This window comes from Rosa rugosa, chromosome 2, assembly GCF_958449725.1.
Source record: "Rosa rugosa chromosome 2, drRosRugo1.1, whole genome shotgun sequence".
NCBI lineage: Eukaryota > Viridiplantae > Streptophyta > Magnoliopsida > Rosales > Rosaceae > Rosa > Rosa rugosa.
This window is the reverse complement of record NC_084821.1, coordinates 24,963,084-24,982,023: the sequence shown is the minus strand read 5'-3', so window position 1 is coordinate 24,982,023 and position 18,940 is coordinate 24,963,084. Positions and strand designations below refer to the sequence as shown.

Below are 18,940 nucleotides of genomic sequence, written 5' to 3'. Positions count from 1 at the left end.
CCTGATAATATACGTGTTAATGGGCTGTCAACCCGTTAGTTAACGGGCGGAAACGGGCTGTCCGACGAAACCCATCTAACCTGATTAGAAATTAAAAAAAGAGTTTTTGTCCATTTACCCCATTTTTAGAGATTTTTTTCCCACTACCCAATTAAGTTTTTTTAATTCATCCTTATCCAAAACACTCTAAGGGAGTCTTCCCTAATACCCCATAAAGTTTTTTTTTTTTGTTTTTTTTTTTTTAATACCATTTTACCCCAAGGAATTCGCCGACGAGCTCAGCTTCTTTCACTTTGCCATTTTTATGTTAGCGGGTCGTAACGGGTTTCCATGATCAATTTATTAACGGGTTTCAATGGGTAATTGATTAGAAAAGAATTTAAAATAAAAAATAAAAAATAAAAAAACCTAAGCGGTCTTAACGGGTTCCAACGGGTAACCCGCGAACCCATTGGGCTCAACCCGTTATAACACGTTAAGATAACGGGTTGAGCCCGTTAAGACCGCCCATAACCCGCCTGTGACCGCACTGTTGTCAGGCCTAATTTTACCCCTACTTTCTTTTTTTACATTCTCAACAAGTTTCAAATTTTCTCATCCACTGATCTTAAACCTCAGGCCAATATCTCATATCTAATTTTGCCAATTGGTCCCGGTTTTCGCCTCAGCTTGATACCCCCGAGCAATTAGCACCAATAGAAGCTCATAAAAGTGACATATATAAGTCTAGTGTAAGTTGGAGACTGCTCACAAAAAAACTAGTTGTTGATATATCATCCACACACAAAAAAAGTTAGTTGGGAAATATAAGTGGACTCATCATCATTTGAAGGAGCATCAACACTTTAGTTCAAAAAGAGATAGAGTGTGTCAAAATTTCTTGGGAGGGAGACTGGATTTCTTTTCAATTTGCTATTTATACCAAGTTCTCTAAAATCCTCCACAATCCATCATTTAATGAAATCATTGAAAATCATTCAACTTTTGAATACCACTAAATTTGAATAGATATTTTAAAATTTCTAAACATTTTTTTTAAAATAATAAAAGTCTGATAGACTTTTTTTTTTTTTTTTTTCAATAAAGGGCTGATGCGGCCGCCCTCAAGCCTTGATTAATGAAACCGTCGAAGATCAGCTGAATTTTGAGTGAAACAACTATACTTTAATTTTCTTCCAATATCACGTTGTTTTTTTTTTTTTTTTTTTTTTGATCAAAAGAGGTCAGCCCATTATATAGATTCAACAAGCAGTACAAAAACGAAATACTCCTATGGGGTCGACAGAAAGAATCGTTCCTCAGAGTACCCTAAAACTCCTATTCTAAACAAGAACAAGAACCCATAATACTCCCAGTACACCCACCTTTTAGAAAATCTACGCACCATTATTTCAAACAAAAACCTAGAAACTCCGAAGCAATAAAGTAAAAATGACCCTCAGAGCAACTGGTCTTTGCTACCAAGATCAAAAATCAAGCAACATGTGGAGTAGAGGATGACGTGTCGCCATCCACTCCCTCTTCATTCATCAAAACTTCCCAAATAGAAAACCTGTGTGCCATCCACTCCCTCCTCAGTGTTGCCATCAGTGTTGGGCAACCTGTGTGCATTCCGGCACCAGCACCACCATAGTTAGCTGCTTGCACTAATCCGTCTCCGCCACTGCCGGCAGAAACCAAGCTCGGTATTGAAGCCAGCCTTGCGCTAAATAGCTTCCAATTCTTTGTCACCCACGGCAAGACAGATCCGGCACCGAAAGTCCCTACTCCGTCGGACCATGGAGGCGAGGAGACTTGCTGCAACGCGGCCAAGATGGCCACCATCTGAGGCTTCGGTCTGCCAAGAAGACGAAGCCGATCCACACATGAATTCAAGGAGCACAGGCGAAACCAATCGCCGTCGCCGCCGAGGAGGGAAGTAGAAAGAGAAGCGCTGCCCCCCTTCCAATTCCAAGAGCCCGAGTCACTACGTGGCCGGGAAACCTCTCTGTTGAGAGTCAGAAAGTTTGCAGCACCGCCATTAAGCAAGATCGATGACGGCCTTAGGGTTACTCTTGAGAGAGAAAGAGAGAGCGTCATAGGGTTTTTTTAAGTTCAACTTTCTTGAGTTTCGATATGTCACGTTGTTGTATTGTGAATAAAATAGAAATAAAATCAAGTTTATTATGAATATCAACTTCAAGAACTTGTTTTTCAGAACTTTACTACTCCTTGAAGGAAAAGAGAAAAAAAAAATTGGTATTGATGATTGATAATAATTATAAAATTTTTAACCACATATCAAAGTCGAAGCAATTCAAGAATAAGCCTCATAATCATTGGCAATAGTACTCATTTGCTTCATCCAGTAATAATGAGTAACTCTGCGTTTTGAAGGACTTTTGTTTGAGCAAATGTGTGATTTGTAAATGCTCACGGAAAGCATTTCAAGATTGGTGCTCTGCAGGGAACTAGCATGAAATATCTCACACAAATTTCAATCGCGGTATGTAAAAATACAATATTATGACTATGACTAACTACATAACTTAATTGAAAATTTTCAAGTTCCGAACGGCAAAATTACTTGTAAACCTATATGAAGTTTGAAGTTTTTCATTACAGACGTTCAAGATAGGAATCCCAACTGAAAGAGACTAGAAACTAATTTTTGGCTTAGCAGTTACAGAAGTACTCTAATAGTTAAAGAAGAAATAAATCGTTGAGCAGTTACAGAAGCTTTCAGGATTAACTAGCAACTATAAATTGTGAGAAAAAACAGGAAACCAATAAGGAAACCCATGCTCTCTTAATAGGATAGGTAAATTTTAAATCAATCCATCGACTTTTAGTACTGGATATAACAATGTTCTTGAAAGAAATAAAACATTAAAAACACTTGTTTCGTTCTTATCGTAGGATGAAATCATCATAGAGTAAGAAATTCATTAACAACTATGGTGAATTGTAATGAACATGGATGGAGAACTTTGGAAAACTTTGAGAGAAAATGAGAGCACGCACTGAGCTTGATATTTCATACTAAAAATGAAGAAGTTTTCTACAGAAACTTTATATACATTCACATATGTTATATTCTGATTCCAAGATAGCGAGATGTTGAAGAACATCCCTAAAAAAGAAAAACAAATTTACTATATACTAAGCGTCCTACACTGTTCCTAAGCACTGTTCATCACTGTTCCTAAGCACTGTTCATCACTGTTCACATCGAAATGACGGTTTTGCCCTCATTCTAAATTGTTTTACGGCTCTGCCATCGTTCTGCCAAACGCTACCGTCGGTTTCTTCTTTCTTCTACAGCCGTATAACCGTATAACCACGATTGCTCTCTCAATTTGGATCTCCGCCGTGAATCCGACTCTCAGCTCTCCCATATCAATATCGTCGACGAACAGGTAATTCGCGCCTTCAATTGCTCCAAAATCTTCCATCAATTTTCAATTTTGACATATCTCCATCTGAACTTTTCAGAAAGTGATAGAGATAGATTGAGAGAGAGAGAGAGACGGAGGTTTTCTGTGTCTTTTGGGTCTTCTCACTCTTCTGCGAGAGAGAGAGAGAGGAAGTGAAGGCTAATTCCAGGGAAAGGAAGAACAGGAAACAGGAAGTGGAAGAAGAATTTGATACACCAAGTTCATGCTGGGAATATGTGAGAATTGAATTTCAGAATTTGCTTTTTTTTTTTTCTCTGTTTGATGAAAGCTCTATGGGTTTTGAAGAAGAAAGAAGAACAAGAATATAGGAGCTTGAAATTCTTCACTGATTGGTAAGGTTGGTAATTCAATTCCATTTGTTTCCCATAATTGGAAGAGCTGAAGTTATCTGATTGGTAATATATGAAATTAACAGTTGAAGAAGGTAGATAACTCAGAGAAAAGGAAGAGGGGGACGGGAACAATCGGTTTTTTTTTTTTTTTTTTTTTTTTTTTTTCAGAATCACAGCTCTATCTGTTTGTGGCTATTTGTATTTTTTTTTTCGTCGAGTTTTTGGGGTTGCTGTGTTTGCATGGTTTTTGGGATCATTGATTTTCTGATCTAAATGTCTGTGTTCTAGGTGTTGGTGGCTGTGATCTTAATTTCAGAGCCAATTTGGACTCTAGAGCTTATCTGTTTTGAGTGTTTGAGTGTTTAATTTTGAGATGGGGTGTAATGATCTTCACAGTCTCTGCAAGCCAGATCACTGGGACAGTTAGCAATGAATTTCTTGACTTCTCTGTTGTGTGCAATGTTGGGAGCATATTTTCATTATTTGTTGACTGATTTTGTTCCTCCCATGTTTTTTTTTTTTTTTATATTATCATTCTGTTCAATCTTCTTTTTCTTTAGAACATACTCAACATACTAAACAAATACCCAAGCTAACAGATGATGCGCCCTGCTCTTGGGGTCTTCTTATGTTTCCTGTGATATCAATAATTCAGATGCTAAAGTGTTTAATCCCAGATACTTAAAGACCCAAAAAAGAATTGATGATACTTCTAATGTGTACAGAACATTTACATTACTTTGTAGTCAACTTTGGCCTTCACTTATTAACATCTAAATTTGTTTTGTTGATGCAGCTTTGGCATCATCTGTATTTGAAGTTTGATCTTGTGTAGCTCATAATTGTTGAATCGAATCGTATATCCCAGTTTCAACTGTACCAATGATAGCACAGTGAAACAAATGTTCAATTGATAGGTCATGCATCGATCTTGGGGCAATCGATGTGGAAAATATTCTGTGTTTCTTCCTACTACTAAAATATGCTTTTGGATACATGTTCAGGTGCATCAATACGTGATGGAAGAGAAATCCTTTTAAAGGTAATTTTGAAAGACATACCATGCTAAGAACTTAACTTTTATAATATTCAGTTATAATATTACCTTTGGTATTTTTTTTAATATTTTTTTTTATAATATTCAGTTATATGTATCAGTAACTTTAACTTTTCCATACCAGTTATACTCATACATTATAGTATTTAAGTTACTCATATATATACTTATTTGGATTAGATTAGGCTAAGGTTTGATTAGTAAAGTTGATTGTATGTTATGCTCTTGGTTTTGGTGCAGGAAGCTTGCTGATCAGTATACTGTCATTGCAGGTCAGCTGTATTTTTGTTACTGTTTTCAGTTTGTTATTGTGGAGCTCTAATGTTCTTAAATGAATACTATGTAAATGAAGTGGCTGTAGAACATTTGAATTTCGATTCATTGTCCCATTTATTTCTGTGGTTATCTATGGCATCACATATGTTGCACGGTCTGTTTGATTTTGCATTCCATCTTATGAGTATTTTTTTTTTTAATGTTCAATTTCTTCTGATTCATTCTACTTCCTGTTTTTTTTTTTTTTTTTAATATCTAATTTTTTTTAATTCATTCTTCTTCCAGATTTGTAGGAGACTATTTTGAGCTACAAATTAAGTGCAATCACAACAGTGAAGTGGTCTGCTCATTATTTTCTTTTAGTAGTAATGAAAGTATGATATGTAAGTATAAATATTGACGTGATACAATGAAATTCAAGAGACTCAACTATAACATACAAATTTGAGACAAAAGAAAACCCGCAGCATCGCGCGGGAGAATAATCTAGTTGTGTTACTATTATACTTGCTGATTTCTAAAAGGAGAAACGGTAACCATATACACTATGATTTATAATTTATGAGGTCAAAGTTCAGCCTGAATTTTGACTTTTGAGTGAACAACTATACTTTAATTTTCCTCTAATATCACACTGTTGTATTTGATAATAGAAAAGAAAGTGAATAAAATAGAAATAAAATCAAGTTCATATTATGAATATCAACCTCTAGAACTTGTTTGTCTGAACTGTACTACTCCTTGGAGGAAAAGAGAGAAAAAAATGGTATTGTTGATTGATAATGATTATAAAAATTTTAACCATCTGCCAAAGTGAAAGCAATTCAAGAATAAGCCTTATAATCATCGACAATAGTAATTGTTTGCTTCATATAGTAATAACGAGCAATAGTTGCCCGCGGCTTGCGCGGGAACTGGTTTAATAGATGATAATGTGATTGATACAAAACTGAGAATTTCAGATCAAACTTGATGTATGTACTTTAATGAAGCTATAAATTGAATACAATGTTCAGTCGGTGTTGGTGTTGCTTGCTGAAGAGCAATGCTGGTCAATAGCTGGTCTCTTAATTTGGTCGATGAATTCTGCCTTAAATTTTCATTCTCGCTCTTTCTATTCACAATCTCCAACTTCAACTTCTCATATCTTTCTGCATGAAAAGAATGATAGAACCGATTTATGATCTATGTATTAGCTTATTTACTGCAAAAATGATAGAAACCTGAATTTTACCATGGAAAACCTTGAGAACATATATTAGCTGTTCATGAATTAATGAGGTTAGCTTATTACCTAAAATGTGAGCAAACCAGATAAGGTTGTCGACAGTTGGCCTTTCAACAGTACGCTTCATTTCCAAGTGTTCTATCAGAAGCTTATTATCTAAAATGTAGGCAAAGCAGATAATAAATAAATATTAGAAGACATCTTACCAGTCAGCTTTCTTATGGAGTTCCTTTGTAGTCACGGAAGAATGCAGAGATCGATAATCAAAATACATGAACTTAAATTTTTTGCACAGGAGGTTGAGTTTACCTTGGTGAAATAACGTTCAGTCTTATCAAGGAGTGGACCTAGGGGAGTTATATCAGATTTGACGCATCAAAATGACGCAGAATCAGAACCCAAAATAAAACTTTAAAGAAACAGGAACCCAAATTTTGTACATAAACTTGGACAGAAAAACGAACTGGGTTTAAATTTGTCATTAAGCTGAAACTTTGCTGCGGGAATTATTGTCGTATGATCATAATAGGACACATTGCTCATAAAGACTAAATCTCCACATTATCTTCAATAAATCTCGTGTAACCAAACATTGAAGATGCTTTTGTTACCCCCAGCAATTAGAAGTAAACCATAAAATCAATCATATATTCAGGTGATCAGATCTGAAAAATTTTAATATTTGAAAGGGATGCTGCTACAGAAGCATCATACAAAAGGAAAGAATGGTATTGAGGCTGTTGAAAAGTAATTAGAACCTCTTAGATGAGTTTATAATTCTGTTCTTTTTGTCAGCATCCACCTTGGCTGCTGCAGCTTCTTTATCTTTAGCTACGGTTTCTCTCTTTATTTTCAGACTCTGCTCCATGGCTTTCATCAATGCATCAACTTTTTTCATCAGCATCTAGAAGAGTCATAATATGCATTAGTACATTTTGAGAGACAGAGACAAATAGTGTATTAAGAGAGTAGCAACATACCTTTGTTTCTGGATGACTGAAAGATGCTTCAACACCAAATCACAGCATCGCTCAATCCAGCTTAGGAACTGATAGTATTAAGCCAGCTATAATTAATATTAACACAATCTATTGCCTTGCATGAGATATTCTGTACTTCCAATTTCCAAGTACTAATTAAAATGCATGCACACCAGAAAACCTTTTAATATGTAAATTGGTATTTTTGGCAAAGTTCTATATGCATGTATCAAATGCTCCATTTCACTTCTGAGGTTTTTCTAAATTTTAAATAGGGATTGACATCATAAGTGCACTTATGATGTCAAAATTTTAAATAGGGTCTAACAGATCCTTAGGCAATCCTTATCAGCATTGACTATAGCACTGTATGCTTGGAGCTTAAATTCTAATTGAACATTGCTCACCATTTGTAAGGTGCCAAATTGATTCAAAATCAGTAAAACCCCCAAAATCAGCATAATTTCTTATACACATCAGTTGGTGACTTCAGGTATAAGCTATTAAGTTTGTAAAATACATAATCAAAGGAAATGAAAAGATTTGTCGACGTCAGCTCAAAATAATCACAGCTTAGTTCCCAATCAATTGCACAAACAAATCGATAGAGGTAATTTCAACTCACATATTTCCTCTGAAATGCTAGAAAACTCGAAATTAAAGTAAACAATTTGAACCCTGGTAGAAGAGAACTCACATCTTTAACCAAGTCATTATCAAACAAATCAACAACTTTCAGCTCCACTTCATAGTTATCATCTTCTTCCTCCTACCACAATATCCATTCATGAACGTAAATTACAAACAGTGTACAGTAGTACAAATTACAGTAAACAAAACTTCGAAAAAAGAAAGAGGAGAAAAAAAAATATTACCTCTTTAAGAGCCTCCTGATTCCAGAACATCTCGTCCTCTTCAATTTCTTCATCTAGTAACTTTGTCGTCCTGAAATTATCGAAAAAGTTAGCTCTTCGCTACATTCAAGCTTGTCCTCAAATAGCCAATTCTCCAAAAGATGCTTCTTGTTTTGATTTACAACCAAACGTGACAATTCCAATGATTCAAAAGTGTTGAGTTTCCCTATAGTAACAAAGTACTGCAACAATGGTGGTGTTTGCCGAGCTTGCACAGGAACACCGTGCAAGAAAATTAGATGAGCAAATTAGTTCTTGCTACAAAGATTGCACATCATATAAATGAAGAACAAAGTTCCAAAACAATTCTTGGAACTGCTGGACAACCTGAGCAAGACAGCCACACAATGTAGTATTAAGTTATCACTAAGTGCACTCGTGAGATGGGACCCCTAGTTTATGCATACTCATTATCAGTTATTTCTACCTTCCTTTCAACAGATTTTAAATTTGCCTTCATCCTAAAACCATATCTTTTCTTTTGAAGAGACCATTGTAAAAAGATGTAGAGAAATGAATTCATGGGAAACACAGATATGCGCCCCATATAGCGCTTATTAAAGAGAACAAACAATTTAACAGAATGAATATTTCTCAATCAATTTAAGATACAAAAAAGCCGATAACACACCTCTGATGGCTCTCTGCATTTTGCGACGCCAACAACTTGTCACCCTTTGCTGCATTACACAAAATAACAAATTAGAACACTGAAAGCAAATCAGTCCCATGAATATATAACCAGCAAGCTACAGCTCAAACTCGTAATTCCTAAACATTAAGTCATAGACTGGGAAACATCATGTCATGTTTTCAGCATCCCAAAGATGCGTATTATGGCATTCAAGTCTTGAACCTTCAAACTTCCACCTAATCCGACTGTAAAATTAATTTGAGTTAGTCATATCCCTATATTCAGTTTCCAGACACACAATTATGTTCTCCTCCCAAGTTTTCTTACACAGTTCCGACAGTTCCAATTGATACCTTCAAAAACCAACAAATAAAAACCAATAAACAAAACAAAAAGACTCCACCTTTACTTCATTTTCAGTAATCAAATTTCAAATGAACCCAACCCAATATATAGTTCATTTTCATGCTTAATACCAGTTGTGCAGTGTGAATATATAGTTCCAAATGATACCAAATCCTATCAACATGCAATGTATATTCGTTCTCTTTGTCCCATTTGGGCCCTTGAAATTAGGCATGCGATCATATGATCGGGTTTTTCAACCAAAAGCAAGTAAAATTACCTCATTCTCATTGCCTTAGACTGAAGCACAAACCAATCCTCATTGTTTGATAAATTGAGACCGGAAAGTTGAGAATCTTAGAGAATCGCAGCAATTGAGAAAATACAGCGAGTGTTATACTCCTAGTTCCCGGTTTCCATTGATAGATGTCATCTGATACAGGATTCATAAGATTGATATAAGTTGAATTCAAATGTAAATTAATACATAGGAAAATACTCCTCAGCTCCATTGTCTACTTCAGCCTATTGTGCACAATTAAACAATAACTCACATAAATAGACTTCAAATATTAGACCAGTTAGAAATATTTGGCTTTTTGTCAATGCCTACCACTTTTCAAATTTCATAGACAAATCTTTGATTATTTTTATACCACTGCTGTATGTCTTTCCCTCAGTATCTTTATCTAAGTCCTTACTAATGCAAGAAAAAGTGAATAGCAATCTTTACTGCTGCTGTTGTTATGAATGTTGACAGTTTGTTACTAAAGTGAGTAGACACTGAACCCGAAACAAACACCAAATTTACACGAAAATAAAGTTTAGATTCAGCTTTAAAAATAATAATGTTCATAAATATCAAAACAATATTTCAAAACAGAAGGAAACACACTTTTTCAACGGTTTCACAACCATTTCCGCTCTCCCGACAAAATGCAATTTAGAACAATGACGTAGGCCAAAAAAAAAAAAGATTTCTTTTATAATTTGTAAACGCCATATCCATGTAAAGGACAGACAATACCATAGCATGAACTCAGGCGCATAATCCAAAAAAAAAAAAAAAAGGGGAAAACTGAATCATCAAATAACAACATATATTTCACACAAACGACAGAACAGGATTAAAAAAAATGAAATAAGTAACAAACACAATCTAGAGATTAAAAACAACATTACAAAAACATAAAAGAGGAAAGAGAAAATGTCACCTGATAGAGAAATGCCAAAAGTGAGACTCAACTTCTATCAACAGTCCGCACCTATAACAGCAGTAAATTAAAAACTTTATATATAGGTAGACAAACCTAATCAAAATCAAATGGAGAAAAATACCGAACAAAGCCATTTAAAAAGGGCACTACCTTCATTTCAAGGACTAATGAATTGCCTATTTCTATACTTTGGTTCAATCAATCAACAAACTTGCTGATAGTTTTCCTGAAGTTTGCTAAATTCAAATCCTCTCAGCACAACAGGAGCATTATTAAGCTCGGAAAGCAAAATAGATATAATTAATATCATGAAATGACTAACAATAGTTTAAAAATCCAAGGGAAACTTTTATATTAACCTCATTATCCAAGCTGATGTTATTAATTAGTTTAGCACATGGAAGTGTTTTTTTTTCTTTTTCTTTTCTTTTGATGACATGGAAGTCTATGGTATATATAAGGGTCATGAATGTATTTCCTTCTCTTGGTCTCAGTATTTAAGTAAAAATAGAGAGTTCTAGTATGTACAGAATGCCATAGATTATTATCTTTGACTTGTTCAACTGAGTGTGTTTATGAACCCATTTTTAATTCAACTGTAATTCTGTATACAACTCTAGAATGTAGAGTGTAGAATAAGGAAAGCAGCACTAAGCAGAATATGGATGAACTGGTGTTTCAAATTCCCACCTACCAAATAGTTCTTTGTGGCAAACTGATACCGTATTCAAATAAATAAGCAAAAACATATAAAAAATTCCAGAGAAATGTTAATCTTCTAAATGTCAATATTTACAGTACATAGGATCAGAGACTTTCCTTTTAATACCAGCAGTATACAGCCTACAGGTTTTTATTCCATGTAATCAACTAACAAATATGAAACAGAAACAATTTGCACTATATAATCCGAAACAGCAGAAAGAAATTGCACTCCCCATTATGTCCACTCACATAAAGAGCTATTGTAGGCAATGACTTCTGTATTCATTGTTACCCCCCAAAAGCAATTAACCATTTCACTTTCTTTTTGTTTTGACAATAAGTGGGGGTTCTAGATAATATATGTCAAACAATACATCTCATTTTAATGATACTCCACCATAATAAGCGGTGTTCAAGCTACTCCATTCCCAGGAATTCCTTCATACTATGCACAAAGAACAATACAATTCAGTCCATATACAATAAGCTTTATGTAAAATTACTATCTCCCACCCAGAAACCTGATCAAAGGCATCTGCAACTACACACACATGCTGAAGATAACAACTTCAGACCTAAATCAAATAACTCTTAGGGAAATTGACCATCTCCAACCACAAAAACCTAATCAAGGGCATCAAAACACTTACCTTGACCAGAAACTTTTTATTACACAAAAGGCACTCCACTCCTAAATTGGTCCAATTGAATACACAGGTGCTGCAAGTAAACCAAAAGCAACAAAAGATCAAGACTTTGAGAATCAGATTTAGAAGTTTGAAGCCTTGAATGATCATATGCGAATTGAGTTAAAAATAAAAAATAAAAATAAAAAACTCACCTTTCAAAGCTACTGACTGAATATACCAAGAATATCCCTTCTTCATCTCTACACTGGAAATCATCATAAAAGAAAAGGGACTTCAATATGCCAATTAAGGTACCCAACATTATACATGTCAATTATGTGCTTTCAACTACCCATTTTAAAAAGAAGTAATAGTCTAAAACATAAGAAGGAGTATGGTTAAACGTCTCAGTTACTCTGTATACAAACATACATATATGTGCATACCCAGAAGAAATTTAGTTTATTTGCTCAAAGAAAGAAGATTATTTTCATTTACATCCTAATATACAAAATACACAAAATTTAGAGACACAAAACTCAATCAAATTAAACCACAATTTTAGACAACTGAAAGAAACCGAAATCAAACACACACCTCTTCTCCTGCTGAAAGCTCTCCCCCAAACTCGATCAAAATTTTAGCATCCACCTCTCCAGAAACAAACTCAAACCTTCCCCCGGAAGTCCACCACAATCTTGGATCTCTCCTCTTTCTCTTTCCCACCCCAGCGACCTACGATGACATCAAATCAAAAATTCAAAATCCGAAATTTTATATCAAATCTCGCAGATAAGCTTTGAAAACCAAACCTCTCCTATTCGTTTTCAGCTCCATTAATAAGTCACGATTTGACCATATTTGATATATCTGTACTGAAGTGGGTAAAAAAAAAAAAAAAAACTGCTCCAATTTGGTGGTGAGCTCATCATGCAACCTTGAATCTCCATGGAATTAATTGATAGTCATCAAAACAATGAAAACGACCAAACTCTATGAAATCATTCACAACTAATCTAAAGCCAAAACCATACAAATCAAATCACCAAATAACAAATCGAACCATCGTCCACTTAATTCAAAATATCCAAAAACAACTACCGTCCTCAAAAACATCCAACAAAAGAAGAAAAAACCCACAAAAAAAAAAAAAAAAAAATCAAACAAATACCTTCCGGCCGGTCTATTCTCGGCGAGATCTTCTCCTCTTTTCTATTCTTCTTTTCCGTCTTTTCTCTTCTTTTGCTTTTTTTGATCTTGATCTAAGTGGCTGAGTTTCAAACCCGACGGTTATCGGCGAGATCTTCCCCTCTCTTCGATTCTTCTTTTCCTTCTTTTCTCTTCTTTTGCTTTTTTTTTTTTTCTTGATCTGAGTGGCTGAATTCCAAACCCGACAACGATCGCTATCCAACACCGAAGACATGAGGCAAGGGTAGAATAGTAAGGGAACTATTCATTGCGTGCAATAACCAACAGCACGGAGGGCACAATCGCCAGTCCACTATTCATTCATTTTGTCTTTTGTGAAATCTACAGCAACAGTGTAGTTTAGCTTTCGTATATTGTAAATATGTATAATTACTTAATAATTAACCGGGTTTCTGTGTGTGTTTGGCGTTGGAATTGAAATTGAGTGGAATGGTGGTTCGTGATTCAAACTTGTTGTTTCATTCGGCCACTTGGTTGTTTCTTCATAATCAATTGGCATTCTTTTATTGCTTCATATTCCTTCCTAAGATCTATTGTAAGGTTTTCATTCTATGGTTAATCTCCTAAGGCGGAAGAAAATTGAATATGCAAATATTCAAGAGGAAGAAGGAACGATGGCTGAGAAGGAAAATGAGAAAGTAAAAGAAGTAAAAAGATACATAACGGAGATTAGATGGAGGTATGACGTTGATCTGTTTTTAAAAAATTTACGTACTTTTTTTATTACTTTTAAAAGTTAGGTATCATTTTATTTAATATATAAACATTTGGACTCGTTGCGGAGAAGAAGAAGAAGAAAAACAAAAAAAGACACCAAAGTATTGTGCAAATAGAGAGAGCTTCCGGTCTTTGCCTCTGTTTGCCAATGAGAGTTGGTTCAGTTGGCAAGGGCGGACTTGAGGTGTAAACCCACACAAATTCGATCCCCGCTATCAACAATCTCTCATTTGGTGGGCAATCTAGAAAATGTCCTGCATAATTCCATACCAATGGGCTGAGCTGGGACACTGGCCAGTTTCGTAAGTCCTATTGAGTTGAGCTCGTAGGTTTGTCATAACTCTGGTAGTGTAGGGAAACCTCCCTCTTACCTCAACTTTTCTTATTCAAAAAAAAAAAAAAAGACACCAAAGTATTGTGCAAATAGAGAGAGCTTCCGGTCTTTGCCTCTGTTGAGTCTAAACCTCTCTTTACCACCTTCGCCTCTCTGAAATTCCAAAGCGAGCCCGAATGGCCGGACAACCTGGAGGAGCTCCGAGTACTTACTCGCCGTCCCCCACGACCCGGAAAACCAAGTCACTCATCTTCCGAAACGACGACGTCGATTGGGTCCGAACCGATGGCCGTGAATTCCACCAATGCAGACCTGCATGTAAGCCCCTTCTCTGTTCCACCCAAAGTTCCTTCCTTTATTCTGTCAGTCTTCAATTCTCTTGCTTTTCGTTTTGTTTTGATTTGATGCTACTTATAACTCTTTTCCGTGTCGAATGTGGGACTTATTGAATTGGTTTCAGCTCACCAATTGTGAAATTGAAACTGTTTTGGACGCAAAGAACTGAGCTTGCAGTTTTAGTTTAAAGCTTTCTTATTACTAGGCTATATTTGCTGTTGAATGTCGATTTGCTTCACCATTATAGGGGTTTGAAGTTTTTGTATGTGTTTAGATGATTGGTGGTATGTGGGGGAGACGTGTTTTACTAATCCCGGAAGAAATGTATGCTTGAAGCTCTTATGAATATGAAGTTTTGGTTGATAATGTGGGCTAGGGAGAGAGAAATAGCACGCATTTTCGGTTGATAATGGTGATCAACCTTCCTTGATAGACTTCCAATGCATATTTATAAGCTGTCGATGTTTGAAATAGCCAAAAATTGTGGTCATGGACCTTGTTGATGTTGCCTTGTTCCTTCTAATTAGAGTTTCTATCTAAAACTAATAAGATGGTAGATGTTCAGAAAGTGATGCTCTTATAAAACTCACGGGGCTCGTACAAATTTTGTTATTGTTCATAAGTTTTTTTACTGAAAAGTGTGCTGAAATCTTGCATTATTACATGCATAAAGAAACTCAAGCTTGTGGTAACTTACAGTTTTCAAGACTGGTGCTGTAAACGCTGCTGCAGGATCTGCATATGCAGAATTTGGAAATACCAAGGTCATTGTTTCTGTGTGAGTATAGCTCTTTGAAATCCAAACTTTCACTGACTTCATGATCCATAAACATATAGACTTATTTGATTTTTCAGACAGTTTCTTTCCATTTATTTTTTACTTATTATTGTTTAGCATTGATCCAAGATGCAAATAGATATGTGAAACATGTTTTCAATCTTACTTTTCTTGATATGTTTAGATTTGGTCCAAGAGAGAGTAAAAAGGCAATGATGTACAGTGATATAGGGCGGTTGAATTGCAATGTCAGCTATACAACATTTGCCACTCCAGCTCGTGGACAGGTATATGAGTGTAAATGCATTTTCCCATCTTCTTTTCTTAGTGTTGTTGGTCAGTGAAATTATTATGACCATGTTGAGACTCATTTCTCTTAGGGGTCAGACCACAAAGAGTTTTCTTCAATGCTTCATAAAGCTTTGGAGGGTGCAATAATATTGGAAACTTTCCCCAAGACTACTGTGGATGTTTTTGCATTGGTATTGGAATCTGGGGGCAGTAAGTTTTCAATTCCGTTTGTAGAACTTAAACCTGTTTTATTTCAACTATTGCAAGTTTTGGTTACCAAGAAAAGACAATCATGAAGAAAAGAATGTAAAGCCCAGAGAAAAGAATTTAGATTGGTTCATATAAGAATATTCTCCTCCTATGTACATATAAATGTTTTTGTTCATGTATTGGTGCTTCCAGATTATTCCTTAACCGCTTTTGTGAAACCTTTGGCTTTGATTTTCTCCAATATACAAGATCGCTGCCACTGGCTAGATACTTGTATACAGAGGTGCTGCATTTGTCCCCTAAATTATGATATGTACTGATACTGTCTTGGTATTCCTTAGACTCAACTTTGGCGTCCTTAGAAAATCGTCTTGGGTTTTCAGTTGGACAATTGTGTCGTATATGTGGAAATGTCAGTGGCACTTCAAGAGTTCCGCAGCTTTCTTTTGTTACATGGAGTGCAATAATGTAATCAGATAGAAAAAGACGTATAATGTTCATAAGCAATTCTACTGAAGAGAGAAGTCTTTTAAGAATAGAACGGAGATATGTCAACAATTTAATGTTAGCATTAGCAGTGCATATCAGTCATTGATTCTGTTGTTAGTTGTGTCATAAACAACCTAAAATGATTCAAGTTGAGTGCAAGGCAGTAATATTTCTATTTTGCTTGCTAATGAACTATTTCCTTTCGGTTGCAGGTGATCTTCCTGTAGTAATATCATGTGCTAGTCTTGCCCTAGCAGATGCAGGGATAATGATGTATGACCTTGTCGCCTCAGTCTCTGTGGTATTCATCTTGCCCAGTCTTTTTTACTTTCTCTTGACATTAAGCATAGAACAAAGATTTGGCTTGTTATTTAGTTTGCAAACATGATGTTTGTTCATGCATAACCTGGAAGGAATGCACCTATAGAGAATTGAAACTTGAGCACATTGCACATGAAAGAATGAAAATTGTGATTTCTGATCATCGTATTGTATTTGTTCTGTTCCTTTGGCATGTCAACTACATATCAAGTTTACTAGTAAGTTGCCTCCCTTAACTTATAAACTATACCTTTTGGAGAAACCATATACATTAATACTGTACTAGGAATAATGTCACGCTTTCTTGTAAGATCTTTCTTCTGTTTAGTACCACATGGTCTGAACTCACTCTCTTACACTCCTTACCTATAAGGGAAATATTGAGCTACTCAAATATCTATAGCATGTGGGCAGTTACTTATACATTTTGTGATATAAGCTGCTAATGCATTTATAGAAGTTCTTAGAAAATAAATAAATCAAATTTATATAAGTACAATAGCATATGCCTTCCTTAGATCTACGGTGGAATTTGCGTGCTGTTATAATAATGCCTTCCCATATCAGTCACTTTTATGCAGGTTTGATTCTTTTGTTGATTTTTTTTCTTTGTTTTTTAACATGTGATTTCTGTTTGTGGTGCCTAGTCTTGTCTTGGAAAGAACCTAGTCATTGATCCTGTTTTGGAGGAAGAAAGTTACCAAGATGGAAGCTTAATGCTTGCTTGCATGCCTTCTCGCTATGAAGTCACTCAGCTAACTATAACGGGGGAATGGTCAACCCCAAAAATTAATGAGGTATGCAGTCAGCTGATTTATTCCTTGTTCTATTATATGCTGTTCTTACTTATCTTACCATTCAGAGGGGGAGAATGCAATGCATGAAAGTCATCTTTGAGTTGTGCTGTGGGTTATGATTCCAAGATTGTATTTGTAGTTGATGTAACACTTTAATTCGAAGTCAATTAGGTTGATATGCTTGTCAAAGTTGCATGCTTGGTATATGCTAAAGTCCCACTGGAAGTTTATTTGATGGTGGCAAGTTTATCATATGATCTGAGAAAGTTGGATGTGGGCTCACAATACCAAAATGGTTTCCAATAAGCAGGGAATGCAGATATGCCTCGACGCCAGCGCAAAGCTTGCAACAATCATGAGGGAATGCTTAAAAGGACCTGATTCTGCTTTGGAAGAATAGATTTTGACTAATTATACATGAGAAAGCGTTAGGTCTTGATTACTGTACTTTTTTTCCTTTCCCTTTAAAATTGAACTTCGAGATATTTGAATTGCTATTTTCTGTTTCTTCCTAATGTTCGGTCAGATGCTTGTATATTATTTGGTCCAATTTTGAATACAGATTTTACCTCCAAGCTGTCACTTTCCTTCGTGGAAATGCATGAGCCAAAACTTAAAGCTCCTGTACAACTGCATCAGCTTCAGATTCTTCTGAGAAGTTATAGAGGCTTTAATAAACAGCTGAACATCTAGTAATTCTATATTTGGAATACTTTTCATCACTGCAAACGTCTAGCTTCCTCCCAATCTCCCATTATTGATCTGCCCTCATCCCCAATAAGCTCCAGACCCTTTGGACGCTTCCATCAATGCACACTTGAACAGTTCGAGAAGCAACGAGCCTTGATGACCCATAAAGCATTGGGATTCTTGATAACCTCTGAAGGCTTTGCTTCAATGACCTCCTAATTTCTCTCATCTCTGCTTTTGAATTTTGGTCCTATTCATTTCTTCATATGTACATGACTTATGATTCACTGATACAATCATTTTTATATCAACGCAACTCACAAATTAAATCGCTTGAGATATGTATCAAATGGTGTCTATGGCACGGCACTCCTCAGTTCTACAATAGGCAAGTCTTTGTAAATCCTATCAATTTTATTGGGTAACATTTCAAATACAGCTACAAAAACCCACAACACAAGAGAATGCTAGAAAGATTTTCAGAACTCAATATACACTCTACTCCCATAGCAACATTTCGCTTTCAGTTCATCCAATAGATTACACCAAGGACATCTAACTACTATCTCAAAACAGTGCACTAATATGACACCTCATGCAATGCATGGTCATGATAATGAGTGCCATGCTCAGTGGTTTGGGAAAGCTTTTCATAGTTTCAAGGTGAGCCAGACACTCCGGGGAAAAGTTCTGATATCTTATTGAAGACATCCATCACCTGAGACAAAAAGAAAACAGAAGATGTCATTATATGCAATAATATCTGATATGATATACCACCCTCTAAAATTACATCGACTTGTCCCAAAGTTTGAAACCTCAAGCATCAATTTGAAGTCAAATTGCATGCAAATCATTTTGCACAATCTTCAAAAACAAAAGCAGATAAGAAACAGAGCAAAACTTGAACATAGCCAAAAGTCATATCTGATTGTACAAATGACAGTTGAGGGATTTACATATGGGATTTAGGTCTCAAAAGTTATACATGCGTTGAGTTGAGGGAGGTGTTGG

The 18,940-nt window shown here is 35.5% G+C and overlaps 1 protein-coding gene, 2 long non-coding RNA genes and 1 pseudogene across 11 annotated transcripts; 2 read left to right on the top strand and 2 right to left on the bottom strand.

Moving 5' to 3' along the window:
• Positions 1-3,201: 3,201 nt before the first annotated feature.
• Positions 3,202-5,606, top strand: LOC133727995 (uncharacterized). Of its 4 annotated transcripts, none has more exons than XR_009855493.1 (6): positions 3,202-3,398; positions 3,475-3,652; positions 3,723-3,769; positions 4,566-4,811; positions 5,067-5,098; positions 5,388-5,606. It is a non-coding gene; the product is annotated as an uncharacterized LOC133727995 (long non-coding RNA). The 4 variants fall into 4 exon arrangements; XR_009855492.1 differs by having other exon boundaries at positions 3,723-3,774; XR_009855491.1 differs by having other exon boundaries at positions 3,206-3,398; positions 3,475-3,769.
• Positions 5,607-5,980: 374 nt separating this feature from the next.
• Positions 5,981-13,151, bottom strand: LOC133727994 (uncharacterized). 6 transcript variants are annotated; one of them, XR_009855487.1, is made up of 14 exons: positions 12,926-13,147; positions 12,352-12,489; positions 11,967-12,019; positions 11,776-11,845; positions 10,418-10,468; positions 9,484-9,636; positions 8,856-8,904; positions 8,186-8,255; positions 8,008-8,079; positions 7,311-7,378; positions 7,089-7,234; positions 6,640-6,677; positions 6,397-6,486; positions 5,981-6,253 (listed from the first exon to the last, which is right to left on the bottom strand). It is a non-coding gene; the product is annotated as an uncharacterized LOC133727994 (long non-coding RNA). The 6 variants fall into 6 exon arrangements; XR_009855489.1 differs by adding an exon at positions 10,571-11,570 and having other exon boundaries at positions 6,397-7,234; positions 12,926-13,151; XR_009855485.1 differs by having other exon boundaries at positions 6,640-7,234; positions 12,926-13,148.
• A 931-nt stretch (positions 13,152-14,082) lies between these two features.
• Positions 14,083-17,811, top strand: LOC133734580 (exosome complex component RRP41-like). Its single transcript, XM_062162201.1, has 7 exons — positions 14,083-14,332; positions 15,050-15,128; positions 15,313-15,415; positions 15,509-15,629; positions 16,331-16,419; positions 17,087-17,236; positions 17,547-17,811. Exons 1-7 carry the CDS (start codon positions 14,191-14,193, stop codon positions 17,634-17,636), a joined length of 774 nt encoding a protein of 257 aa, XP_062018185.1. The 5' UTR covers positions 14,083-14,190; the 3' UTR covers positions 17,637-17,811.
• Positions 17,812-18,584: 773 nt separating this feature from the next.
• Positions 18,585-18,940, bottom strand: part of LOC133730572 (L-3-cyanoalanine synthase 2, mitochondrial-like) — a 2,080-nt pseudogene continuing 1,724 nt past the window's right edge.

Coding starts and splice junctions, on each gene's coding strand:
- LOC133734580 (XM_062162201.1), top strand. CDS start 14,191: ATGGCCGGACAACCTGGAGGAGCTCCGAGTACTTACTCGCCGTCCCCC. Junction 15,630..16,330: donor GGTATTGGAATCTGGGGGCA/GTAAGTTTTCAA, acceptor TTTCGGTTGCAG/GTGATCTTCCTGTAGTAATA. Junction 17,237..17,546: donor CAACCCCAAAAATTAATGAG/GTATGCAGTCAG, acceptor TCCAATAAGCAG/GGAATGCAGATATGCCTCGA.